The 25,675-nt window shown below is 44.5% G+C and overlaps 1 protein-coding gene across 1 annotated transcript in view; it reads left to right on the top strand.

Moving 5' to 3' along the window:
• EIF2B3 (eukaryotic translation initiation factor 2B subunit gamma) overlaps window positions 1-22,568 on the top strand; it is a 95,459-nt gene extending 72,891 nt beyond the window's left edge. The window contains exons 10-11 of the mRNA XM_059478272.1: window positions 11,889-11,992; window positions 22,352-22,568. Coding sequence (XP_059334255.1) covers window positions 11,889-11,992; window positions 22,352-22,404 — 157 coding nt within the window. The 3' untranslated portion in view covers window positions 22,405-22,568. The remainder of the gene's footprint in view (window positions 1-11,888; window positions 11,993-22,351) is intronic.
• Window positions 22,569-25,675: the final 3,107 nt, after the last annotated feature.

The raw sequence follows: 25,675 nt of genomic DNA, 5'->3' as shown, positions 1-25,675 counted from the left end.
AAGCCTTGCTTGCAGTGAAGGATTTCTATGTATTTTTCAATGTATTCTGACTCTCTTTCATTGCGTTGGTTAAATCTGATGGATTTTTGCTAAAATGCTAATCATTCTTACTCGTGTTGATGGATCCATTTGGAACAGGTGGATAAATTATATGTGGTTTTGCTCTAAACTGTCCACAGTGGATAACTCCTTATAAACACCTCTTCTCCCAAGTGTCTCTAAAACAACTCAGGCTTTATCTAATCACAACTTCAGAAAATGTCTTCATCTTTAATTGGAAAGTCAATATGTGTTGTCTGATATGGGTCAAAATGAGCATAATAAAGTGCTTTGACAGATTTAACTCATTTTTATATTGCACAGCAGATTTCCTACAAGTAAGGCAGTTTTACCAAGTAAGATGTTGTATATTAGAAATTTCTGAAATTGCATTGAGAAGTGGATAAAAACTGGGTCATTTAAAGAATATACATTTTTATACTGACATGAGCAGCTCAGCCAGACTAATGGTCTAGTATAAAAGTGCCCAAGTCAAATGTGAGTGGTAACTGAAAGCCATTCCCAGGAGTGTTCATTGCAGTAACACCAGCTTGAAGCAGTAGGCTGAGAGGACTGCAGTGAGACACTTCTGGAAAAGACAAAGGTGTATAGATAACTCAGAAGAAAGGAAGATCAGATAAATCTTTTAAAGTTGGAATAGTGGGGACAACCAAATGCAAAAATTGCTCTGCATTCTAAGTTCATTTATCAAGAGCTACATGGCACTGCCTTAGTATTTCCCTTGCCTCTTCTATGACCTCTAGCTTCTCTGGGTTGAATCTTTCTTTTTCTTCCTGTCTGAGCTGCAAAAGTGATCAGCAGCTTCAGTTCATTATGTCAATATAGGAAAAGCAAAACAAAATAAACAAACAAACAAAACTCACCAAAACCAAAATTAAAAAATGTTTATTTCTTGGTAGTTCTCCTATGTGATTGAGGGTCCTGTGCCGTAATTGCTGCAGCATCAAGATCCACAAATTATATCTCCAAACCAGAAGAAAGGTTTTGAATAACTTCACAGCTGGTATTCAACACCAGAATTTATCTGAAATGGATAAATTCTTGCTGTGGGAACACCACAAGGTGCTTAGAACAAAACCAGGTATCTCTTCTTAGGCAGTGGTTGCCTCGTTACTGGAGGAACAGAGGTCATGGCCTAGGTGATGATAACTTTCCCAACTGAATGGATCAAGTAACTGGGGTTAGTTTGGACAGTCCATTGCATACTATGATCTGTCCTCTAGCAATGGCTGGTGCATTTGATACTCTGGAGTACCAGAAGCTGAGTTTGTTTGCTTTGGTGTGTAGGGCTTCTATTACATTATATATGTCTCCTGTGAAGTGATTTGAGTAGATATGAATCCCCCCTTAGAAGAGATTACAGGGGATTAAAGAAGCTAGTAACAGGGCAAAATAATTGGTAGTCCTTTCTTAATGTGTTTCCCACTGTGCAGCTAATTCTTCCATCAATGAGACAATAAAATAGCAAAGATTACATATGTGCTGAATGATGGACATACTTGACCAAGCTGGGAGGGATGTAATTTATACAACAGCACAAGTGCTGAGAGATGCTGGCTGCCCAGGTGGCAGGCTGCAGTGGCAAAACACTTCTTTTTTTCCCTCTGGATGGCTCCCTAGAGCTCAGTGACAAACGACTACACTGAGTAACATAGTTGGAAAAAATCTACTAATCGAGTTAAAATCATAGGTTGCTTGAAAACCTTGTCTGTGTGGATGTTCCTGCAGTAGCTGTGTGTGTCCTTAGTCCCTGTAGTGGCTCAGGACTGCCCCTTCTCTTTGCTCTGTTTTCATCAGGGGTGGAGCAGCACAAGAGGGTCCCTGGATTGCTGCATCTTTGGGGCAGGAGTCTCCTCATTTAGCTCTCTTGCAAAGGGACAGTGTGTAACACCCACAGACTTGACTGAAGCTTGGTTGCCCAGGGGATTGTGCCATTTGGCAAATGAAAAGTAATGCCTGGTAGATTTAACCCCCTGATAAGCATGGCTGGCAAGCTGGTCACAGCAGATGAGGAGAAGGCTGAGGTACTCAGCCACTTTTTTTGCCTCATTCTTCACTGTCAGTCTCTCTTCCCACACCTCTCAACTCTATGGACCACAACATATATGATCAGACATTATACTGATCAGAGGGCTGAAGCACTTCTCCTGTGAAAACTGAAAGAGTCGGGGTTCATCAGAAGAGAAGACTCCAGGGACACCTCATTGTGGCCTTTCAGAACTTAAAGGGTGCTTATAAAATTGATGCTTACTTCAACTTCAGCCTGGCCTACTGCAATAGGACAAGGGCTAATGGCTTTAAACTAAAAGAATATAGACTAGATATAAAGAAGAAATTGTTTACTGTGAGGGTTTTGAGGCATTTGCACAAGTTGCCCAGAGGAGCTGGGACTGTCCCATGCCTGGAAATGTTTAAGGCCAGGCTGAATGGGGCCTGATCAACCTGGTCTAGCTAAAGATGTCCCTGCTCATTTAGGGGGGTGTGGAGTGCATAGCATTTAAGGATCCCTTCCAACCCAAATTACTCTATGGTTCTATAATGTTGTTTCATTTGGTAGACTTAGACACACTTAGCTGTTTTGAAATGAGACCTAGATATGGATGGATTCATTTAGTTTCAGGTTCCTGTTCTGGCTTTTGTTTTAGCATTCAGTGGTTGGTTTGTTGGTTTTTATCAAACACTAGCTTTATTTTTACCAGTCTTGTTGTTTTACTTAGTTTGCTACCTTCTGGCAGCAGGAACATCTAATTGCTCTGGTCATACAGGACCTTGTGCTGAAGCGCTCTGAGCATAACAAATAATATTAACAGGAAAAACATGTTGAATCCTTTATTCCATCCCTGCAGATAAATATTTCGAAATCTCTTGTTTGTTAGTAAAACCATCCCACTGTATACACTTACGGGAAGGAGCTTGGCCATTTTATGTGCACATTATATCCTTTTTCCTTGGTTGTGGAAAATTAATGTTTCCCTGGTAAAGATTCAGGAGAAGGGACTCTTTAGTAGAGAAAAAAATCTGGTCTTTGGACTACTTAGAGGTTAGTTGAGAAGGCAAGCATGAAAAGCTCAGATAAATACTGAGTCTGCTGTAAGCCATGCTTTGAAAAGGTCTTGTTGATATGGTGGTAGTCAGTACCATAAGGACTCTGTGGTAGATATAGTCTGAAATTAAGTATTTTGCTGCTTTGCTTTTTTCATGGAAATACAGGAAAGCATTCTGCTTCAAATGATGTTTTTATGGAAATCATAAATAGGCTGCTCTGATTATCAGAGAGAGCAAATGGCCCAAGATTTGCTTCTAGATTTCACCTCCACAGCAAGAAAATACCAGATCTTCACAGAGAAACCAAGGAAGCTAAACCTGTCTCACCTGTAGTTTTACCAGAAAAACTGTATCCCAAACCAGGATTAGCAATGGGAAAAGGAGAGTGTAGCCTCCAGAAAGGAGTTTGCAGCAGATATTTGCCAGTTAGCCTTGATGCGGTGGGCATTTTGTACAGGAACTGTAATAGTGGGGCTGCAGGTGTGACTGAGGTTATTGAGTTTGTTTGCAGCATGTTGTTGGAACCACATACAAACATTCTACCCAAAAGAACTGAACTGAACTGCTGAAGTTCCCCTTGTGGCACACAGCTAAGGTCACCTTTTGGAAAGGGAAGGGGTTAAAAAGGCAGATATGTTTTGGGTCAGGCTGCACTGTGATGCTGGCAAATTACAAAGTGTTGCAGCATCAGGAAACCTGGAATGCGAGGGAGGTGACACCGAAGGCTTCGAAGGCTTCGAGTTACAAACTGCAGGGGGGTGATGTGAGTGTTGAGGACAGAGGGAGAGTTAGAAGAGCGCCACAGGAAGATGTGGTAAACCTTGGGCTTCTGACTCCCTGGGCAGGAGGAATAGGCTGGAGTAAAAATTAGTATGAAGGACTAAAGTACCCAGATACGTGAAGAAAGAACTGTCACTGAAAATGGTTTTTCAGCCAAAACTAGCATCATCCTTCTTCAGTCATGTGAAGACAGTAAGTTATGCACTGGATTTTGTTAAAGGTGTTCTGGCTACCTGTGTGAAAGTAGATGGACAGATGTAATTCTGCTCAGTGAGGGCACTGGAGAGAGACCACATGTGACTGGTTAAGGCTACTCTAGTTTACCACATGTCTTCAATTTATTGCTACTTTGTATGAGAAAATGTACAAAGGAAGAAAACAACAAGCAGGGCAAGCTGGATTGACTACTAACTGCAGATTGATTGTGAAGTTTATTGGTTGTTTCCTCAATAGTGCCAAATCAGCACCTGACATAGAAACAGTCAGTGGTTTGAAGAAAGTTGTAATTAAAACCAGGGTGGAATTGAGTCTTTATAGGGGTTCAGTGCATGAGTAGTCTTTGTCCCCTTGGACAGTGGCAGTACAAAGGCATGATCCTATTGCCAAGGCAACATATTTTACAGTACCTAACCTCACGAAAAGGAATGAGGAGGTGAAGTTGTTTCCAGCACCATAGCTTGCAAAGCTGAAAATAAAGATCTGCTAATGCTGAAATTCCCAAGCATTTTGTATCTTGAACCATTTTTTAAGATGGCTGTTGTCTCCTGGACACTTTATCTTGCACTGCCAGTTGGGTCCCTGCCTCCCTAGAACGAAGAATGAGTTTAGAATAGATATCGCAGAAAGCAGATGAAAAGTGAGAGCTTCATTCAGAAAAAGCACATGCTCATCTTAAATATATGAATAAACTATATAATGGATATGGATAAAAATTAAATTCGTGAAGAAAACTATATGTATTGTAGTCCCTACCTGTAAAAAGGGTCTTATTTCTCTTGATTATGTAACAGTTCTGTCCTTTCTGTCGCACCTCTAGGTTTTAAACTGTGAGCAGTTTTGGTCAGGAATTACAATTTTCATTCTGCTATTTAATTCACTGCACATGCTATGTAAGATACTGAATAGAGACAACCTCTGGCCAGCAGAGTTTCCTTTCAGGAAGATAAATTGAGGAAGAAAGTGCAAAGTAGGAAACTAGTAAGTAGGAAGTAGTGGAGCTACTTGCAGAACTGGTTTTCAATTACTTTCAACTGATGATTCTACTGTATCTAATGTATTGAGGAAATTTCTCATATAATACCTGTTATCTTGTGTCTGAAACGTTATTACTAGCAGCTCCTCAAAAAAAAAATTCTTCTGGCTAGCTTCCTGGTACATCAATCTGTCTTAAATAAATCACCTGTTCTTTAATCTGAGATACAGATGTTTCCCTGATAGTGCAGGGAGCTCATCCCAGTTTTCGAAACATCTTGTAGATCAAATGTTGAACTTAAAGCACAGATGAGCCCTGAAAAGTGGCATTTTAAAATATCTGCTCTCATTCTGCTGATTTGCTTCTTCAGGGGGACAGAGTTATGTCTGACTTCAGAGCTATAAATAAGCTTCTGTCTCCTGCTAACCACATGGGTCTAATCAAAGAGTATGGAGATTTTTCAAACAGCTGATTGCTGTTGGATTTTGGTGGGAATCTGGGTATAAATGTCTCTGATGCTCTTTAAAATCTTCTCCCACCTGGGTATGGAAGACAAAGAAATTATCACATTGTGCCTCTTGAGTTCCTGAGGAGACAAGGGTTGAACAAGTTCAGCTTGGATCTAAGAAGCCAGGTTCAGTTGTAAGGGTGACATTTACAGAAACCTTTTCCATGTCAACCTAGCTCACATGATATGGAAACTGACTTAACCAGTAATGTCTTATGAAGGGCCACAGCTCTCAACTCAGAACTGTGCTTCCAGAACCCCAGAGAAGGTCTCCTTTTACTGTGCCTGTTACCTCGCTCAGTCTGTCTCAGTTGGTGGAAAAGTGAGGCAAACCTAGAGGTGATAGTGAACATATAATTTTCCTGCTTTGTTTCCTTCACATAGACACAAGTAGCTTTTCCTGGCCATCAGTGAAGTGTCTGTAAAATCGTGACCTGGCCTACACCTCCCACTCTGCAAAAGAGAATCCAGAGGGTGGTCAGTTTTCCTCTGTGTGGGGTTTCCCAGTGTAAACTCCTTTCAGCATTCTTTTGCTGAAGTGTGCCGCCCTGAGCTTACAGCTACATAAAAGGCCACCAATTTGTTTGTTCCAAGATGAGCTGGATGTAAGTGAAGTTTCAGAGGTGAGGCATGACCTTCCTGGCGACCTCCCCCCGCACCCAAAGTTTCACTTAATAAAACACATTAAGGTATGTTTGAGGCAATCCTTTAAGGTCAGTTGAACTTTCACTGGAAAATACGAGTGCTGGCAAGTATATGCAATATGTAATGCAAAATGTTTAGGGTGTGGGGAAGAAGTGTAAAGGAGCCATACCACAGTGATGAGCTTGGCTAGAAAATAGACATGAAACAAGTTCCTTAGTGAAAACACCCTCAGAGACGGGCGAAGAATTTAGAGGGGTAGAATGATTTTGTTACCCCCAAGGGGAAAAACAGGAGATCAAAGGCCAAATTCACTTACGAATGCTTGCTTTGAAATATATCTATAAATTATAGCATGTACTGCTGGCATCTATTGTAGGCTTTGGTATTTACTTGAGTGTATAGCGTGAGATTCATAGTGCCCGGAGTTCTTGTGTTTGTGTGTAAAAATGTATTGGTGTGTAAAGCATGCTGGCAAAGGCAACATTTCAGGTTCCCAAGTTCTCTATTAGTGTTTTTGCCTCTCCCCTGTTTTTCCATGGTCTTTATGCCTCACCCCTGTGATCGTGAGTCCCAGCCACCAGCTCACTAGCTAGCAGGCAATTCCTTCAGGGGTTGCTGGTAGGTTTTAGAACTCTCCCTGACTCCTTGCCACATCTTAGAATTGTTAAGGTGCCTGTGGTGGCTGTTATCTCCTTGGTCAGGGCAGAAGGGGATGTTGCTCCCAGGGGAATTCACATCTGTTACCCCTCAGTCAGCAAAGTAGCTGCTGAGGCATGTCACCCTTTGCTTTTAACTCCCGCGTCAGTCTCTCCGTTTCGTAGCTCATCTGGAGGCGCACGAGACCCGACTGCTTGGCAGGGCAGAACGGTACCAACAGGCTGTCCCAGGCTTTGTGCTCCAGGCTTGCTTTCTTGTGAGTCTACAGTTTTAAGCATTGCATTATAGACACCTCATTTGCTTTGCTGCCCAACAGAGATTATGTCGGGGTTTTGGCACAATTGGATTAAAGTACCAGGCCTGGATAACTTCCATTGGCATTTCAGGAGATTTGCTGTAAGGCAAACCTGTGACATTCATACCTTCCTAAGCTTGCACAACCAGGGCAAGAGCTGCAGTTGAGGTCTTGACCTCAGTTACTTAAGCCCCTTTCTCCCAGGAGCGTTCATCACTTTAATCACAGAGTCCTAAATAATCAGTGGGTAGCCTGTAATTAGGGGGTTGTGTCTTGGACTCCTGCTGCCTGCTCCCGGTGTGCTGAGCACTGCGTATTTTGATTTCCCGTTCCCCCAAAGGATGTTTGATCTCAGATTTACACTTCAGAAAATTAAGAAGGGTACGGCACCTCAGTCCCCTGGCAGTCTTCCTGCTTTCAGTGGTAGGTGCCTTGCTTTGCCTGAGTATCACAGTGCTGCAGCGATTGACACACTTGATTTAAGAGTTTGATTTATAGACCGATACTCGGGCTGAAAGTCAGCAGTTCCAGGGCTGCATAAATCAGCCTGTCTCTGGGATTAATACTTCCTTATTTATAATTTTGACAGGAGATGGAATTCTTTCTCAATTCTTTACATTTCTTTCAGATGTAATCGACCACCCTGTCCTTTGGTTTAAAGCTATGTGACTTTGCCACAAATAGAGGGAGGGGAAAGTAAGCCGAGTCCAGGAATTGCTGTGCTATAAAAGCTCCATATTGTGTGCTCTTGGACTTTGCTTTCTCCCAGCTTCCTTCAAGCCCACACAAGAGATGGACTTGAGGTTTTTTTGGCTTTCTTCCCCTCCCCCCTCCCTCCATACATACGCTGACCTTTTAGAAAAATAAATAAAAGATAAAGAAGGACCTGGAATGTTGCAGAATGTGTGTACATTTTGCTCTCTGTTGTTTTCTGCTGGGATTAGTTGTTTACAATGGGGGAGAGAGGGAGGGCAGAGGAAGGGAGGTCTGTGGCCTTAACTGAAATTAGTGGCATTTCAGAGTGATCTTGTTAGGTGGTCTGCAGTTTAAAGACCTAAATCCTTGTAATCCCCCCATGCCTCCTTGGCCACTACTCCTTTTGCTCTTGTTCTCTCACTTTCAAAAAAACCCACCCCAAAGTCAGGCTCTGTCTCTCAGATGCAGGCACGTAGCAGACACACAGACACACAGACGTAGGCACACACTCTCTCATATGCTCCCATTTACACGTTGTACCTGTAGAACAAATTAATGCTTTAGCTACATCTGTTCCCACTACAGGACTAGGCTTGTAAAATGCTCTCTCTAGAATGCAGATGTACACTGAATATTTTTATTTATTTTCTGAAAAACACCCAGCTGCCAGACTTTCAGTTTGTGATTACACTTAAAACAAATTCAAATTGAAATTTCAGCCGTAAATCAAATGCCCCAAATTAGTTCCTCTTGTGGGTTTGAACATGCTCTTTGGATTTTAAGGTCAGGAGATATCCGTTTTCACCGTGCTGAAAAGTTTAAAAATATACTACATTTTCAGGGGAAAAAATAAATATGGTTTGCATTATAAAGCAGTACATCAATGTGTGCATATGCGCACACACACCAGAGCTGATGAAGCTGGATGCTGTCAGAGCACCTTTGAGGGCTAATAGCACCTAATTGTTATGGAAGGCAGGAGCTGTGGTGGCAGTTTAGCCAAGGAGACTACAGCAGTGCCCTGAGATCTGATATTTACCCTGTAAGAGAATAAAAGTTTATTCCTTACTCTTCAACTTGAAAAAAATAGTAAAAATTAAATAAACACACAAAATACTTCTCTTGGCAGGCTTTATACCTTTTTTTTTAAAGAAAAAAGGCATTTACAAGTGGTTTCAAAATGGCTGTGTTACATCTGTCAGCGGGTGAAGGGAACACCCACAAATTGTGTTTTTATCTCTTGAAGTTTTGTTCCACTTGAGCAATAAAAGCCGGATTTGCTGCTGGTTTGTGTGATTGGGGTAATCTGAGCATTGAGTATGGCTTTAAAACTTCTGCAGTTGGTTGGGTTTATAAGTTTTAAGAAACTCCTGGGGTGGTGGAGTTCTTGGGTTTTGTTTTACCCTGGCACCAGGGAAGGGTTGATTTGCAAGCACCTGGCACAGACAAGTTCATCTTGGTTCCCTGGCCTGTCCCTCCCAAAAAATGGTTTGGCAGGAACCCCCATTATCTTTGATGTTAATGTCATCAGCAGTTTCTTGGTTACAATGCTATTCTTTCTCGGGGAGTTGAAAGCCAATGCTCAAGTAGGCTCTGAACACACATGCAGTATTCTCCAGCCTGAGCTGCAGACCGACAGCTTAAATCCCCTCTCCTTTGGGGAATATCCTCCTGCATGAGGATAGTGCTGAGAGGTGTAGTGCACTCACAGCTGCTCTCATGCTCAGGAGTAGTGATAGATGGTGGGAACCTGAAAGTTTCAGGGGAAAGCTTTCATCTGACTGGCTCAAAGCAATGGAGGAGGAGGTATGCTGGAGTGCATGTTTTGGATAGGAGCCATTTCTGTGGGAAATGAGCAACTTCTCCCATTCCCTTCGCTAGTCCTAAGCTAAGTCAGGATGGCAGTGGTGGGCAGTTCTGCTTCCAGTGATCCCTTCCCTAGCCCAGCATAAATGCCAAGTTTTTCTTGCTCTCAGCAGTTGCTGTTGCACAGGAGATGGCCTGAGCCGCTGTGTGTGCACACAGGCTATTGGAAAGGAAGCAGATCGTGACAGTGCGAGAGCAAAGACAGGCAGGGGTCTGCTGTGTATCTTTGCCGCTTTTTATCTTATTAACATGTTAGTAAAACCATGCCAAAGCAACCTGAGCTGGTTGCTTGTAGAATAATTGCTCATATTGCCTCCTTATAGGTCAGCAGAGGGGGAGTTTAAGTGAGTTAAAAGAATAATTGTTCAGAAGGGACAGCCTGTTCACAGGGGGTTGTAACTGTGAACCACTGCAACTGAGGTCCAGTTTTATTGCCTTTACTCCTGCAGAATTAATGGTGGTTTTGTGGGGCAGATGGTTTCTGCTCTGACTCACACAAGCAACAGAGTTGTAATATGTTTAATGATAAATTCTTTGTTCTAGATAATAGTGTTGTGTGAGCAGGAAAATACTATGAATTAATTTTGGGATCAGCGGTCTGGAGTGAGGATCGATGTTTCACACTTCTGAGGACCTCAGCTGACTACTGCTCCATTGAATACAGAATTGAGGCTCAGGGCTTTGACCTGATACCAAAACTGCTCTGTTTATTCAGACTCCAGGCTAACAGTTCTGTCCACAAGCCAGCTTGATGGTGCACTGCAGCCATGTTTCACTTGGGCAGAGAGTAGTGGTGGTGCCCATAACCAAGGTGGGGAATGGCTGCAGGTCATTAAACTGGGCAGCTCACTCTGCAGAAGGTCATTGAAGCCAAAAACTTCTGGTTTTGACAGAGATCAGTTGTTGGACTGATAATATTCATGGTTATTGTAATTAATATTGACAGAAATACTGGGAAGCAGATATGAGATGCTGTGGTTCACAGTAGGAATAATACTGAGCTATCTAGAGGGAGCAGATTACCTGCATCTCTCCAGGGTTATAGATCTCACTTATACCCTCTTCCCAATCAGCTGGTTTTGATGAGTGTTAGTATTTTTAGATACATCTTAGCTGTGTTTTCTGTCCTTCAGTGACTCCTATCTACCTTTGCACATGTGAAAATAAGGAAAGAAATAATTTGATTCACAGCTATATTCTTCTCTGTAGCTTTGAAAGAAATTGCATTTAATGCTGTTTAACACGACACATCATGCTGAGGGAATAGCATTTCAGGACACATCACAGATACTAGTTAAGATTGACAAGTTCCAGCTTATTGGAAGAAGGGGCTCAGAGAAATGCAGTAACTCAGAAACTCTCAGCACAAAAGTTACAAACCAGCAGTTGGACTCTGATCTCTTCTCCTCTTTGAACGTTGGGATTAGCAGATTTGAAAGCTGATTATTACAGATTCAAATACATTTTGGAATAAAGTGGCTTTTGCTAAAGTTCTATCCTGTGTAGCACTTCAGACTTAGTGATGTCAAAGGCAACATGAAGTTGAAGATACCCAAGGCAGGTAGTGTAGGTGTAGTGTGGGTTTCATTGGTTTAGTACTGCAGAATAATCATGTTTGGGTGCTTGAATGTAACACGAACAAAGCCAACCAGCTGAGCTATTGATCTGCCCCTTCTCTCCACCTTTTCTTCGTGCCTGACAAGTTGGAATGCATAAAACTGCTCAGCAAAATTTGCAGAGAAAGACTGTGCTGCTGCTCCTGTTTTTAGCTGGGGAGTTGAGCAGAGAAGCCACCCCTGCAGTTACCCAGACTGTCTGTGGAAAATACAAGACTTGATCCAGGTCCCAAGTCTTTATTTATTCAGTTAAGTATTTATTCTGTTGAGGAAATGTAGAGGAAAGCTGTTCTAGCAGGAGGTAAAACTGCAAACTCTTTTTTGCAAAGCCAGTCTGACACCTGGCATTTAAGTTTTTCCAGCAACTGGGTGTGAGGATCAAGAGAAAAATGGAGTTTTTGAGAAAGGAGCTGAACTGAACCTACTTACAGGATCATGTCACAGAGTCATTAGATATTCCAGTGGATACCTTTGTTTTGTATCTGTCATTTAAATTATTTTCTTGCTTTACTTGTGTTTATGTTGTAGGTGCTGTCTTCAGGGCAGTGTTATTTGTCATAATGCTGTGATAGAGAAGGGTGCAGACATCAAGGACTGTTTGATTGGAAGTGATCAGAGGCTGGAAACCAAAGGTAAGTACAAAAGCTGTGTTTACTGTGCATTTGTCATAATTTTCAGAACTTTTTCCTTGAGATTTTACTCCTGCTTCTTCATGAAGTGATAGTAAACTGTGGCAGTTCTACAGTGGGATGTCCTATAATATCAGGACTTTTTTTCATGGAAAGTACAGCTTCTTGGCATAAGTTCAGTGGATTGCTCCTCTGAAGTTGGCAGAAAAGCTCTGTTTTTCTTATAAGGAACAAGATTGGGTGCTGAGACAGTCTTTTCCCAGAGACCACAATTAGATCAGCCTGAGGTTGTCCTCAGCAGAAGGGGCCATTATTTTGACTAGTAATCTTTGTCAGTGGCGGGGGCAAAGCAAGCAAATCTGTTGAACACACAAACATCCTTCTCTGTAGATGCTCCCAGCCCACAGTGCCAGTGTGTTCACTTTGCTCCAAGGAAAAACTCGAGGTGGAACATCATATTAGGACCTGGTGTGCTCAACTACATTCAGATCTGCTTCACTGCCATGAAGTACTATTTAGGGGTTCAGAAAAGTCACAGCTACGTGGCCCTCATTTATACAAAGTTCAGCTGTCCAGTGGGAGTGCTCGTGGTGAGGGCTCGGTGGTAACCGCATGAGTGGAACTGCTGATTTCCTGCCCTAAGAGATAATGGGCAGGAAATGGCTGTTTCAGTGACTGCATCCCAAGCAGAGGCTTTTTAATGAATATTTATGGTTGGGGTTTGGCAGATCCTTGCTCCAGTGTGTAGACCAAAGACAAAAGTGAGTTCCTTTGCAGGCTTCATGTGAAGTTATTTAGTCAGATCAAGATTTATTTGCTTGCTTTGTCTTTGTGGGTGGATTCCCAGTTCTAAGTGTCTTGATACAGAGCAGGGTTTGCACTTAAAGTAGTACAGCATAACCTGTTGTCAGCTTTGCATATGACAAATTTTAAATTTAAACTAAAAGTACAAAGGACTCATGAAAACAAAGTCTTGATCTTGCAGTTGCAAGTCTCTGATACTGTAGGTAATATGTTGAGTTCACTGTGGTCTTGGTCTCTGTGTGGCTGTGTCTACTCATAGCTTTGCCCATCACACCAGTCTGAATTGGTGTCCTTTGTTTCATTGCCCCCTGTCATAGAATCATTTAGGTTGGAAAAGTCCTTTTCATATCATGAAGTCTAACCATAAACCCAACGCTGCCAAGTCTACCATTAAACTACCATGTCCCTGAGTGCTGCATCTACACATCTGCATGAATCACCAGGAGAGATTAATTGGGTCATGTTTGGTTAACCTGTATTGTGAACTGTGAGGACACCAGGTGTAGATTTAGCTAATATTTTAGGAAACAGGAACATATTTGATTTCTTTGGTAGATGATACCAGACAGAAATATCCCCCTTTGACCTTGATCACAACCACTTCAGAAGTATCTTCCAGGGTGGAGATCCTAGTCTGATTGATTGTAGTATGAAAACGAGTCTTTTCTTCTTGATTGTCTTTGTCATCCTTGTCTAAATATTTTTTAGGGTCTGTAGATATATTTGCAGGGAGAATAACAGAGCTGTACCCATGGATCATTTGCCTATTCTTGAGAGTCTACTGCTCCCCTCCCCAAAGTTTAAACCCACTTCTTGGGTTAACTAGAGGCTGTTTCGAAATGCATGATTGACATTAGCAGGGACATATTCAGGTAGATTATAAATACACCATTATGCTGAGCAAGAAAAAATAGTAAAGCCTCAGTTCATTTTCCTGCCTCAGTTTCCTAACCATTCTAGAATTTCTTTGGGCTGGGGGTCAGGTTTGCCTTGGTGGTCTGGGATCTGTCTATGAAGTTCATGACTTACTTCCTGCACCATGGAGTCTTTCCAGCCCAGCATGTCTCTTCTGACCTTGACTGATCCCATAGTAGACTGGGTCTTCTCTTTTTCACTGGGAAAGCATGTCATGACTTCCTTTCCCCTGCCCAAGACTTCCTGTATCTTGTGCCAAGCTTTTGGTGTGGCCCTGTAAGTCTGTTTCCATATTGCACCCTTCATCAAGACTTTGGCTGTGTTTTTCTGTTTGGTAACTTTTCCTTCTTCAAACTTGAGCTTCCATGGCTGGGTAAAGAAAAAACCTAGTTCTCTTGGGTAGGAGCCACCTTTTCTTGCAAGCTGATCACCCTTCAGCAGACATAAGCAGTAGCTGCTGGCTGCTGACCCTAGTCTGGGAGTTACACATTCCAGTTTCTGGGAGTAGAAACCTCCTCAGCAAAACTCCATACACCTTCCCAGAAACAGAAAAAAAATAAAAATATAGCAGTCCCTTATTACAGAACATCAGCCAGGATTCATCAAAGGTAGAAATATCCCTGAATCATCCTACACAGCCCCAAGCAGATCCCACAGTTGACTTTGCTGCAGAACTGGCTGTATGCTCCCTGCTCTACCATACAAGTCCTGGCCACACTGCCCAGGCAGCTTGGGGTACAAGAGCTCTTTGAGCCAGAGGTGCACTGACCTCCTTTCATAAAATGAATTCCAGTCCCATGCAAGGAGGATGGCAGGAGAACAGCTACCACAAATGATAGACAAACGTAACTTAAACCAGCTCTCATCCTTCTCCTTCTGCAGAATAATATGGGTATGTTTAGGGTGGTCCAAATAGTACAGCTGGGAGTAATGGGATTGAATTAAACACAATTTAGGTTGGCTATCTGGAGCATTTTCTTAACTATGTGGTCTGGTAGGCTGTGGGATAATCTCCCTGGGGACATGGTGGGAGACCTCATCACTTAATAATGGGCTTGGCAAATCTCTTGACACCTAAATAGAGGGAATACTCCACCACTGGTTACAGGGAATGATCAGAGGCAACCTGGTACTTTCAAACTAAAAAGAAAATTGCAGACCCAGGAGTGCTGGCAACTGTTAGCAGTGTTGACCCAGTCCTGCATTGACTTCCACCCTGTCACAGCACTGCCAGAGACAGTATTTTTAAATGTCTCTGTTGAAGTCAAGGTATGGAGTTGTATTTAACTTCTGGATTTGCAAGCCATGCCTCCTGAGAGCCCAGCTATTCTCCTACTGCTTTTATTACCATGCATCCACTTTCCTTTCTCTTTGATAGTTAAAGGAATTTGCTAGCAGAGAATTAACAGATGGGCTTTGTGAAAGCTACCTCACCAGGTAGCAGTTTGAAAAACATGTTGGTACCTAAGAAAAAGGCAGTAATTCTTAGAGGAATAGGAAATGGCAGACAGCATTCTGAAAGAACATTATTGCACAGAGCATTCAATCACTGTTTTGAAGATGGTTATTAAGATTATACTGCAGCCTTTTTGATAAACCTGGTTTTACAGAGGAGCTCAAAAGCAGCATGTGCTCAGTGAAGTAGGACTAGAGAGAGGGAGTGCTGGTGATGGGCCAGTCAAGGAGTCAGATGAGCCTGGAGTCACCAAGTACAGCTCCCAAAGGAGTCTCTCAGCCAGATTCAGCAGGGAGAGCATTGTACATCTGGTATGAGTTAGCCAGGGACAAGCATGTATGGTAAAGCAGCCTAACCCTTCTTCAAGGTAAAGTGGCCTAACCTTTCTTCAAAGCAACACCCAGGAGCAGAGGCAGTAAACATTCACACAAAGTATAAAACTGGCAAAATTGGTATAAAATTCACTACCTTATCCCTTGCTTTCATCTCTGTTGTCATTGAGGCAGGGATGTTTTATTTGCATATTTATTTGCAGCATCAGACATAGGGTTCCAACTAGATCTGTGTCCTACCTGATCCTGACTCCTGCTTCACAGCTCTCCATTATGGCTCTGTCTGAGCACCAGGCTCATCCCAGTCCTTGCCTTCTCTTTGGTTTTTCTCCTAGTGTTTCTCCCATAGAGACTTTTGTTTTTCTCTCTTACTTGGTTATTCCCAGACACCCACCTGACACCTCCTCTGGTCTGACCATAGCTGCTATTTCCAGTCCCATGCTCCTTTTTTCATCTAGCATTCATTCCCTGACTGCTTTCAGTTGGAATGCATCCCTTTCTCTCATGCCCAGGCAGGCTGTACTGGGCACAGGAGGGGGGTGGTTCTGTGCCAAGTGCTCCACTGGTCCATACAGCTTGGAGGAAGCCCTGCCTTCCTCCTGCCTTCTTCCATGGTCAGGAGTGGTCACTGCAATCTCTGGAGCTTTTAGCTGTCCTCCTGAGAACATGTGCAAACTTCAGATTTTTTTCAAAGGCTTATCACATAGCCAAAACTGTGTGGTTTCTCACAAGAAGAGAAAAAGGCACATATCCAGTAAGGACTGGCTCCCGTTTCCAATCATTTTCCAAGTCCTGTTCCAAGCTTGGAGTCCCAGGACTTCTTAATGAAACAGAATAAGATTGTTTTATTTTAATGAGGGCCAAAGAGCACATTTTTTCTAATGTCATCCTCTAAAGGCAGGTACATTTTATGAAACCTCCACATGTGAATGGTTCCCTGCTTGTGAGGAGGCTTCACATGAGCCAAGATTTAACAGGGTAGGGACAGAAAGGAACTGAGAGACTTTCTGATGCTCTCACTACATTCAAGTAAGGGCAAGCATCTGCTCTTGCAAGATGCTGAGTACCTCCTGGTGCAGTCTTCAGGAACTGAAAACACTTAGCACGACACAGGGTTGGGATCAGAAGGCATGCTGCTGTGCAGATGGGAGTTAGGAAATCTCATGAAGAACAGACACAGACTAAACAGTGCACACATGTATATTGTGCACAGGGGTGCAAAATGAGCTGGAGGTGATGTAGGAATGGTGTGAATTTATAGCAAAACTGAGAGATTGGTAAGATTTCTCCCTGAAATAGTTTAACTACTGAATGCCCATGACAAAGATATTGTTGGCAGTTAAAACAGGCATCTCTTAAATAGTTGACATTTTTGTTGCGGTGACTATGCAGTGACTATACTGCTAACTAATCCTAATAAGCCTCCTTTCCAAGTTGTATAAAAATGGTTTATGAGTTCTGGCCTTAGCAGTGGCGCAAAACTTCCTTAGAATATTAGAATATCCATCCAGTGATGCTTTGGCCTCCCTTCTGCTGCTGGGGACTGCCACACTTGTGCATACTGTCATTCCCAGCCAGGGAAGTTCAGGCTTCCTGAGTGAGCGGGTTAAATGTGCTGCCACATTCACAGCATGCTGATATTGAAGTCTACCCAGAAGGCAGCAGTTCATAACCTTGTGGAAATATTTTTACATGCTCCACGCAGAGAAAATAACTACTTCTGCTCTGGTAGAGCTCAGGCACATGGAAGAGCCAGGAAGAACACCCCAATAGATGCTGAGAAAGGACAAGGCTTGTGTCCAGTGCTCCAGGCAAATATGGCACCTCTGCCATCATATCAGGAAATTAAGTTGTAGACAGTCAGACTGCTGTTTTTGAGATCCCTGCTTGCATTTGCTGTGAGGGAATGATAGCCCATGGGAGCACTGATGGATGTAATCCAGTCGCTTCTCACACACTTTGCTAGGACTCTGTCCCAGTATGAGAACATCAAGCATGTCCCCCTCCCCAAGGAGCTTGCTATCTTAGTTGCATCCTGAGCTCTGGGTCTCCTTTATCCTTTACTAACCTTTCTTCTAAGACCCTGTGTGATCAGTTCCCTGTACAGCTCTATCCTCTACCTTCACTCCCTCAATCTATCTGCTCCAAGCCACAGTAAAGTCATCTCTCATTGGGCACTGAATCACTCTTACCTTCACACTCTCAAGACACATCTCAAGAAGGGTTGAGAGCAAAGGGATTCATTCTGGTTGAACTATGAAAAAATCCTCATCCATGGGGCCACCAGCACTGAGAACTGCTGGTTGTTGGATGTAAGGCAGAAGTAAGATTCCCTGCTGCCTGTCTGTTCTGTGGGCTGGAGGCCCCAGCTGTGGGCCAGAACTGATCTGCCTGAAGCTACCACTAACCCCCCTGGGGTGAGCTGCACATCCCTCATTCCCTGCATAAAGGAATCCTGGGAGCAGCTGGAACACTCAACTCATGGGGATCATCATTGCTGGGGACCCATGGGCTCAGCTGATGCCCGCACATTGGGGCTGACCTGGCACTTGGGAGAAATTGTGAGACACGCCTGGCCTTTGGGGCCACAGTGTGGTCACCCTGGTCTCCAGTGATCATGTAAGTAAAGCTTGGCTGTGGAGAGAACAGGCTTTGACTGGAAAGTCCCACTGCTCTGTAAACACAAACAAATCAGCCCCCATCACCTGCTTCCCTTCTTTATCTGTACATGTAATTTAAAACACCCTCCAGCCTCCCAAAGTCAAGCTTCAGCTGCTTCCCATCCCCTTAAGCCCCTTTAGTTCCTCTCCCCCCCCCTAACCTGGCTGCTTTTCCAGAGCCAACCATCACTGCAGAGACAAGTTGCTCTTCTCTCCCACTCTCTGATCCTTTCTGTCCTGGGTGAATGTGGTGGGAACCACCCACAGCGTGTTTTCGTGCATGCGTTTCTGCAGCCACCCCTCCCCCCCACCTAGTTTTTTAAGTTAAACTATCTCTTGCTTTAAAGAGAGCAAATACACAGCAGTGGCTTTCATCACTGCTGTATAATAGAGCAGTAATTCTGTGCCAGGGACTGTTTTCTATTTTATTTTAAAGGGTTTATAAAACAGTGTATGTAATTGAGTGAGTAAACTGAACGTTTTCTGGAGCCCCTGAGGGCTGAAACTTCGTGGTGGTCCTGGGCCTAGGCCCTAACCCTTTTTTTTCCTCTCTTTTTTTTTTCCTCCCTTTCCCCTCCTTCCCCTCCTCCTTTACAACCCGGCGTTGCCACCAGCAGCAGCAGCAGCAATCTGTCTGGGGCTAATTGAGCAAACAACAAGGAGATGCTTTCACATGGCTTTTAAAGGAATGCTCCGGCATCCCCTTTCTGTGAGTGGCTTGGCAGGAACCTGCCAGGAAGGCTGGGGAGCGCTGGGTCCCCGGCCCCCAGCCTGCTGCTGGGGTTTGTGCTGGGCTGCGCAGTCATTTCCGCCCCTCTGTTTATTTGCATTACAATTTGTTTTTAGCCAAGCACCAAAAGCTGCTCTGCTCTCTAGCTCGCCTTGTGCGTATGTTTTTAAGGGGCTAGTGTACAGTATGTGTAAACAAATGTCTTCCCAAGCAGGAACGCGTATATAACGAGTGACAGGTTTTTGATTTACACTCAGTAAAGTCTCCGTGGACACTCGGTTCAAGCACCCAGGCAGACTTCAGGCTGGGCTGCGTCAGCAACTTGAAGCAAAGTGCTAATCAGGAGGTTGAATGTGTTGATCAGCTCTGGATTTGCTTAGCACCAGATGCTCCCAATCTGAGAAGATCTAGTTGAACATGATTTAAGGTTGAAGAGTCCAACTCTTACGGCTTTCTCAAAGTCCTTTCTCTAATCTGTCTTCTTTCTCTGTGGGCTGAATGCATCTGTAACCCTGCCAGTGTCAGATAAAAGGCAGCCTGGTAAGAAATCCGTAATGGGGAGCTGGGGAAGGAGAAAGGGAGCTGAACAGCAAAGCATGTGAGGTACTTCTCCCTCCTCCCCCAGAGTTTCAGGCAGAGTTTCTGCGGGAACTGAGCTTGCTGGTACCAGCCAGAGCCACTGGCAACTGGCAGCCACGTCTGATAATGAAACACTATCCACAGCTCAGCTCTCTGGCACTCACACTGGAGTCTGAATTCCCTTCCCTCCTCAAGAAGGGCTCTGGGAATGGAAGAGGGAAGCAGGGTGAATCCTTATCTGCCTACCACATCCCCTTGGGGTGCGGAATGGGGCTTTGTTTCTAGCAAAACCATTCCCTTTATCGCTTAAAAACTTTCTCGCGGATTTTAGGCAGGCAGATTCATGTGTTTTCTGTAAGCCTTTACAAGAAGAAATACGTTTGGTGATATGAGTCTGAAGTAGCAGTGACATACCATGTGTGCCCACTTTGGGGAATCTGGGCCACGGGGATCAAGGAGGAGATGAAACAGGCACAGGGGTGAGAGATGAGGGAATGCAGGCTCCAATTTCCCATGTGGCTTTGGTGCTGAAGCTCCCTAAACTCACTGCTGCCTCAGTTTCCCTGTCTGTAAAACAGGAATGCTCTTACTCACCCGTTCTCAAAAAGCATTTTGAACTCATCAGCTGTAAAATACAAGACACCATAAGGCTGCTGCAAGCATGTCAGTGCAAAATACAAATAGTCTGTACCATCTCTGCAGCAAGGTATGTGACAGGACCCATCCCAGCTCTGCACATTTAGGACCGTGGAGGATGCTGTCTGAAATGAAGCAAGAAGTTCCTTATTAAAAAGTATTGCTACAGATAACCTATATATAGAACCATAAATTGACATGGCTCTCTATAAGCCTAGATGAAGGCATGTTTAATCTGCAGAGGCATAATATAATTACTCTCACTGGATGGTGGCCAGGGTCTTATTCACATCATAGAAATCAACATGATAGATAGTCTGCTTGGAGGAGGTTCAGGAATGGAGTCACAGGAGTTGCTACAGGGCCTGTTGAGATATATTGGGAAAGTTGTTGGGGGTGAGGAATGTTATAGCAAGAAATGCTGCAGGTTGGATTTGAGGTACCTTGGCAAGGCTGTGTGGGGTCCAGGACGGGAGGAGAGAGGTGCTGAAGGCTGGACTTGGGGCTATTGGCAAGAGCTGTCCTGGAGAAGTTGTGTGGTGCTACCTACATCATGCTTGCACCTGGCACTTGTACAGTCAGCCCCTCATTTTCCTGAGCATTGCATCCACCTCTGCTCATCCTGCCCAAAGTGCTGGAGACTGAGCTCCAGGATGTTAATGTGAGGCTCCAGGACTAATTACCAGTTTACAATAAATACCCTGAGCAAAGAGCTGAATGTCTCAATCTGATGCTGCAGGTAAACCTCTGGTCTCCTTATTTTAGCCTTCACAAAGGGTCTCTGAAAGGAAGTGATGTGGCTCACTCATTCTGTCCCTCAGGCTGAGAAGATTGCATGTGATCCATATGATTGTGGGGTTCAGGTTGCAGTGAGAAATTATCTTGCCACAGTGCAGAGGTTTATAGAGCACAATTTGATCAAACATTTACTGGAGCAATGGTTTGCATGGCACAAAAGGTTGCATCTTGAATTTTAAACCAAGAGAAGCACCATGTTGGCCCAGCCACTTTGGGAATTGCCAGGAATTTCTTCCTTTAGCCAAAGGTGGGATATTTGTTGTTTTGCAGCAATCTTGCAGGATCCACTCCCCTGAGGGGAGGAGTTTTGTAGGTAAATAAAACACAGCTCATCATTTCCATCATCCTTGGCTATCTACCCCCACTGCTGTGTAAGGTGTGGGAGACACCAGAGCCTCCATTGGTGTATCCCAGCCCCTCACAGGCCTTGACACTTTATCCCAGGCTCCAGAGACAATTGTTATTCCTAATTGCAGGAGGTAAGATGAAGAGCCTAAGGGCATGGGACACACCACCTGAGCTCCATCTGGATAGGTGTCCAGCTCCTGGAGGGCAGTTTAGATTCACCACCTCCCCCACAGTACCCCGAGGACACCCACTTTGAGCACACCAGCTTTGTGTCATGCTCTGAGGCCACATGCTTGGGTTTTTTAGGCACTGGGCTTTCAGTTGCGTGTTTTTATTATTTTGGCTTTAGATCCTTTATTTGCAGTCCTTCCCTGACAAGCTGCTTTTGCATTTTAAAGGGAAGGCTCTTTCAGTACAGTGCATTAACAGTGCTGGGGCAGGGACTGGCACATTAATGTGTCCACTGGGGCTGTGCAAAGCTCCTGGGAACAGGCAAAGGAGTGACCTTGCAGAAATTGCCCCTCCAACAAATTTGCTCCTGAGGGTCAGATTTAAATTAAAAAAAAAAATAAAAGAAAATAAAACACAAAAAAACTCTTGTTTTTAAGCTGCTAGGGCTGAGTTGAGATTGCTGAGAGGATCTCACACTGCCTTGGTGATGGCCCCCTGGTGCTGAGCAGCCCTTTTCCCCCCCAGCATCCAAGCAGTTTGGGGTAGACAGTGCTCTTTAGGGCCAGGGTGGATTACTGTTCTTTAATTTTATGTCCAGTCTCCATGTTAGATGTTGATGGTTCCTTGCCTTGACCTAGGTGTACACCTGTCAGTAGCAGCTGTGACTTCTGTAGGGCCTCTCTTGTTTATTAGTGACACATACATGTGAAAACTCTCATTAGAGAAATCTGCTGATGTTTAGTCAGTTGTTTAGGCTTTCACCATGTGTGTGGGATACTGTCGGAGAGACGCTGGAGTTCAGCAAATCTCTGTTTGAGTTCTCCAGAATCTGCTTTTCTCATTTGTTTTAAAGTTGCAGATTTTAAAAATGCAAGGTCTGAAGCTCTGCTGCAAAACTCAATTGCTCTTCTTTTCCTCCCTCTCTCTTTTCAGCCAAACATGTTAATGAAGTCATTGTGGGCACCGAACAGCTGATGGAGATATAACCCGAGTAGCTTTTAAAGATGATTTTATGGAAGCCAGCAGCAGAACCAGATGTTCAAGCATCGTAAGATCATCCGTACAGATCAGTACTGGCATGGTTTACCCTGTCATTGCTCCTTTCCTGTTCAGCTTTATATTTATGTCTTAATAAAGGAGTATTTGCAGAGCGGAGTGTCCGTGGGCCCCTCCCCCCTCATTGGGATGCGCGCGGGTTGGTGCCGGGTGAGATCGCTCCTGCCCGGCCAGCGCACTGTACTTTTCCAGCAGAAGGGAGAGCGGGGACCACACAGACTGTGCCCACTCCAAAGAATGACTTAGCCGCCCTCCCTGCGGCGTAAATCACGTCCCTGCAGTCCTGCACCACCGTCCCTGAGCCTGGGAGAAACTGCTCAGGATGCTGCTCGTGCATCTCATCAGCACAGCAGGCGGACAGTGAGAACAGCGGCCGTGCCGGCTGCTCTTTGCAGCCCGGCAGCTTCGCCGGCCTCCTCCTCCTCCTCCTCACTGTCTCTCATGATGCTGCCCCACCGCGCAGAAGCATTTAATCTGTGCCTCTTCCCCTCTGTAATGCAGTCAAAGAGTTTCCATCAGGGCTGAGTTTGGTCTGATACTTTGAAATTCTGCCCAAGAGCAAGTATGTCAGAGCTGGTGCATGAAGGAGGCATGAGGTGTAAACAGTGGGTACTCCCTGCCTTATTTTGATGGTTCTTCCTGTCAGTCCACTGTTCCTAATCCCGGACAAGAGGTCTCTCCCCACACTTGGATGATCCGTGGATGACTGTACCTGTGTCTCTCAGATGAGTCGCTCGTGTTAATGTGAAACGCACAGCCTTGTAGTCAGAGCCTGTGCCAGGATTGTAAAGCACCTGGATGGGATTGAAACACAAGCTGTTCTTTAATGTTTATAAATTGGACACAAGTTCCTACCTAAAAGCTGTTTATTAGAATGTAGTAGGATTGAACAGGACATTTATCTGCCCCTGGCAGTTTGACATCCAGAGGTGCTTACAGCAACTGGCGGGGATGGTATTTCATTAACTGAAGTGATAAATGTTAAATGTGTGCTTCATGGGCATCTGTGACCCCTGAGGAGAGTTACCGTTTCCTAGTTAATTTGACAGGAGAGAGATTATAATCCAGACATTCCCTGAGTTTCATAAACAAAATCCTTCTTCTAAAGGACGAGATTGGAATGGAAACTATGGGTAAGGACGAGCTTCAAGGTCTGTGACAAGCTGCAGAGAAGAAATGCACTGCAGTTCAGCTCCAGCTTTGTGCTGGAGGTTTTGTCTCGTGTATGTGCGCAAACATGTTCCTAAGGTACGAAGCCTTTTTCATCCAAGGATCGCAGAGGTTTTACAGAGGTTAATTAAAGAGAGTTCTTGTCTCTGTGTGCGGCAAGGGAGAGAGGCTCCATTTTGGGTGTGTAGAAGCAGAAGCAGAGTGGAGTGTAATTACCTGGCTTTGCATTTTACCAGAAGGCTGGCAAAGCCTTGAGAGGTTTGCAGGGACTTTGACTCACAGTCCTTTTGCTGTAACACAAAGCCTTCTCCCCTTCTGTTTTTAGGATACATCTTAACTTCTGAAAGGTCTGCATTGCCTTGTTTAGCAGCTACAGCTTTACCTCCTTGTGCCTTAATTATATGTTAAAGTCTCAGTCCTTTTGTTTAGCTAATTTAAGAAGAGGGTGGGGGGCTCTTTACTGTGTCGGTTAGAATTTAGCGTTAATTTAGTGTTCTCTGACACTTGAAAACCTGGCTAGGATTTGAGGCATTTTCTTTTCCTTTTCGCCTTTTACGACCTGCAGGTGTTTGGTGTGAGATAAAAGTAGATCCCAAAGTGAGATTTCACAGCACAAATTATCAAAGTGAAGATTCACTCTTGATGTAGTCTACGTGTGTGGCAGTAATTATGAAAAATAGTTCAGGATAATAGGGCCTTCAGGAATCCCAAGACAGGCACTGGGAGGTTAACCCTTCCTCATCTAACCTGGCCTCCACACTGCTGTCATCATCAGGTGAGCATGTGATGGGTTGGGTCAGGCAACTTCACAAACCGAGTGATGTTAGAGTCATTGAGAAAATTGGGGAGGTGACTGAGGACATCAGGTTCTGTTCCCAGGTAGTTTTGGATGTGACTGTTTGGTCCCAGGTCACAGAGACATTCTGGAAGGTGTTACTAGTACAGGCTGCTCACCAACTTTGAGGAATGGGGCACCTCTCAGACACAAATAAGCTGCTCTGTCACCCCCAGGCAGCTGAGCATTACAGCTCTTGCCCATCACAGTGTTACTGGTGTCAAGGTGGTGCTATATAGGCAACACTTCTCTGAAAGAGATGGAAGTTCTCCAGCTCTGTAGGCGCTGGCTCTTTCTTGACAGACTCGTCCTGAACACTTCTTTGGCAGATGTAACGCCAGGTTGCTCTGATAAGGTTCTTACAGTGGCTTGTCACATGCTGGATATGCATGGGGTAAATCAGAGGTTTACCTGATGTCCTGATGGCCAGCAGGACCACTGGCTTTCCTGAGTGGTGTCTTGCCAGCTGCTCCCAAAAGGCTTTTCCTGTCACCAGGGCAGCTGGGTTGGTGTGTGTGTACACCTGGCCACACTTCTTCCTGTGGGTCCTGCCCTGCTGGCATGCCATGGCAGAGGCACCTGAAGCTCTGACCCCTCACTCTGGCTCCTGTGAGAGCTGGGTGCAACTGGCAGCAGCTCTGCAGCCAAGTGCTTGCCAAGATTTTTGCAGCCAAGCTCATTTGTAAGACGCAGATTTGGGAAGAGCATGTGTTGGGCAGTTGCACGCACCCAGAGCCGTGGCTCACCTCCCTCAGCAGTTTGTGTTTGCTTTTGTAGGTGGCTGTTGGGATCTTTCAAGAAGCAGCAGCTCATCTGATCCCTTCTGCAGTCAAACCAAAGCAGATGGCTCCCATCTTCCTGGCAGCCCTGGAAGAGAGCCACATGAGGTGAAGGCAAACAGGGCAGCCATTCCCAGGGATGGTGGGCTTCCCACCCCCATGGTGTTCAAATGGACACAAAAACTTTGCACCTAGCTCTGATCTTGCTTTTAGGACAGTTTTTTGGCTTGTGGGCAGGAAGGGGGGAGCAGAGCCTGAGCAGTCATATGGTCTCAGGTACAGAGGTCTGGCTCCCCTGGTCACCTCTCCAGGTGACACTGTGTGTGCAGCCCTTGCAATAGGATTCTCCTGGACCTCTCAGGGTTGGGATCACAAGGACTTGACAATCTTTTACTGCCATCAGTCTCCAAGGTTAAT

This window comes from Ammospiza nelsoni, chromosome 9 (assembly GCF_027579445.1).
Source record: "Ammospiza nelsoni isolate bAmmNel1 chromosome 9, bAmmNel1.pri, whole genome shotgun sequence".
NCBI lineage: Eukaryota > Metazoa > Chordata > Aves > Passeriformes > Passerellidae > Ammospiza > Ammospiza nelsoni.
This window is presented reverse-complemented; position numbering and strand designations above follow the sequence as displayed.